The sequence below is a fragment of the Cynoglossus semilaevis genome, unplaced genomic scaffold (assembly GCF_000523025.1).
Source record: "Cynoglossus semilaevis isolate Cse_v1.0 unplaced genomic scaffold, Cse_v1.0 C18971726, whole genome shotgun sequence".
In the NCBI taxonomy this organism is placed as follows: Eukaryota; Metazoa; Chordata; class Actinopteri; order Pleuronectiformes; family Cynoglossidae; genus Cynoglossus; species Cynoglossus semilaevis.
Genome location: NW_007589614.1, coordinates 1 through 679, shown reverse-complemented (window position 1 = coordinate 679; position 679 = coordinate 1). Strand labels below are relative to the sequence as shown.

At 49.8% G+C, this 679-nt stretch overlaps 1 protein-coding gene across 1 annotated transcript; it reads right to left on the bottom strand.

Annotated features, from left to right (window-relative positions):
* Positions 1 to 24: 24 nt before the first annotated feature.
* Positions 25 to 657, bottom strand: LOC103399518 (gonadotropin-releasing hormone receptor-like; the record flags this gene model as incomplete). Its single annotated transcript, XM_008338196.3, has 1 exon — positions 25 to 657. A coding segment is annotated over exon 1 (625 nt), but the record flags the coding sequence as incomplete, so codon positions are not given.
* Positions 658 to 679: the final 22 nt, after the last annotated feature.

Here is a 679-nt window from a genome sequence, read left to right as displayed (position 1 = left end):
GTGTGTGTTGTGTGTGTTGTGTGTGTATGTCGTGAGAGCGTCGCCCTCCTTGAGTGAACACAGTTAAACACATGTCAGTGGATTTGAGGACAGTGTGTGAACAGTCGCCGGCCTTGCCCTCGCTCCTCACCCCTCTCCTGCAGGACGAACCCATGGCAGTGCAGTTCAAAGCCTCCTTTTCTGCCGATTTAGTCTCGTGGAATGAAGTCACCGCGTGTGCGAAGCGACGGCCGCTTCGGAGCCCTCTACGGAAACGTATCGTGAACAGTCCGTAGATAATAGGGTCCAGGCAGGCGTTGAAAAGACCGAAGATGAAGAGGATGTGGGTGAGGGAGTGAGAGACCTTTCCCTCCAAGTCGTCGGGGAAAAACCAGTACCACAGGCCCAGCAGGTAGTAGGGAGTCCAGCACACTATGAAGCATATCACGATGACGATACTCATTTTCAGGGTTCTCATCCTGGCCTTGGGGATGTTGTTCTTTGAGCAGCGCAGGTGAGGCTCACTGGAGGACACTGGAGTGAAGGAGTAGAGACAAATATTTAGTATTAGGTAAACAGTATTCTGCATTCTGATAAGCTTCACTTGTAAAGCAGGAACATTCTTCCCATCAAGTGCCATTTCTAAGCCTCTTCTTGGTAGTTTTGTCATGACTGCCATCATCATCACAAAAACAAAAAA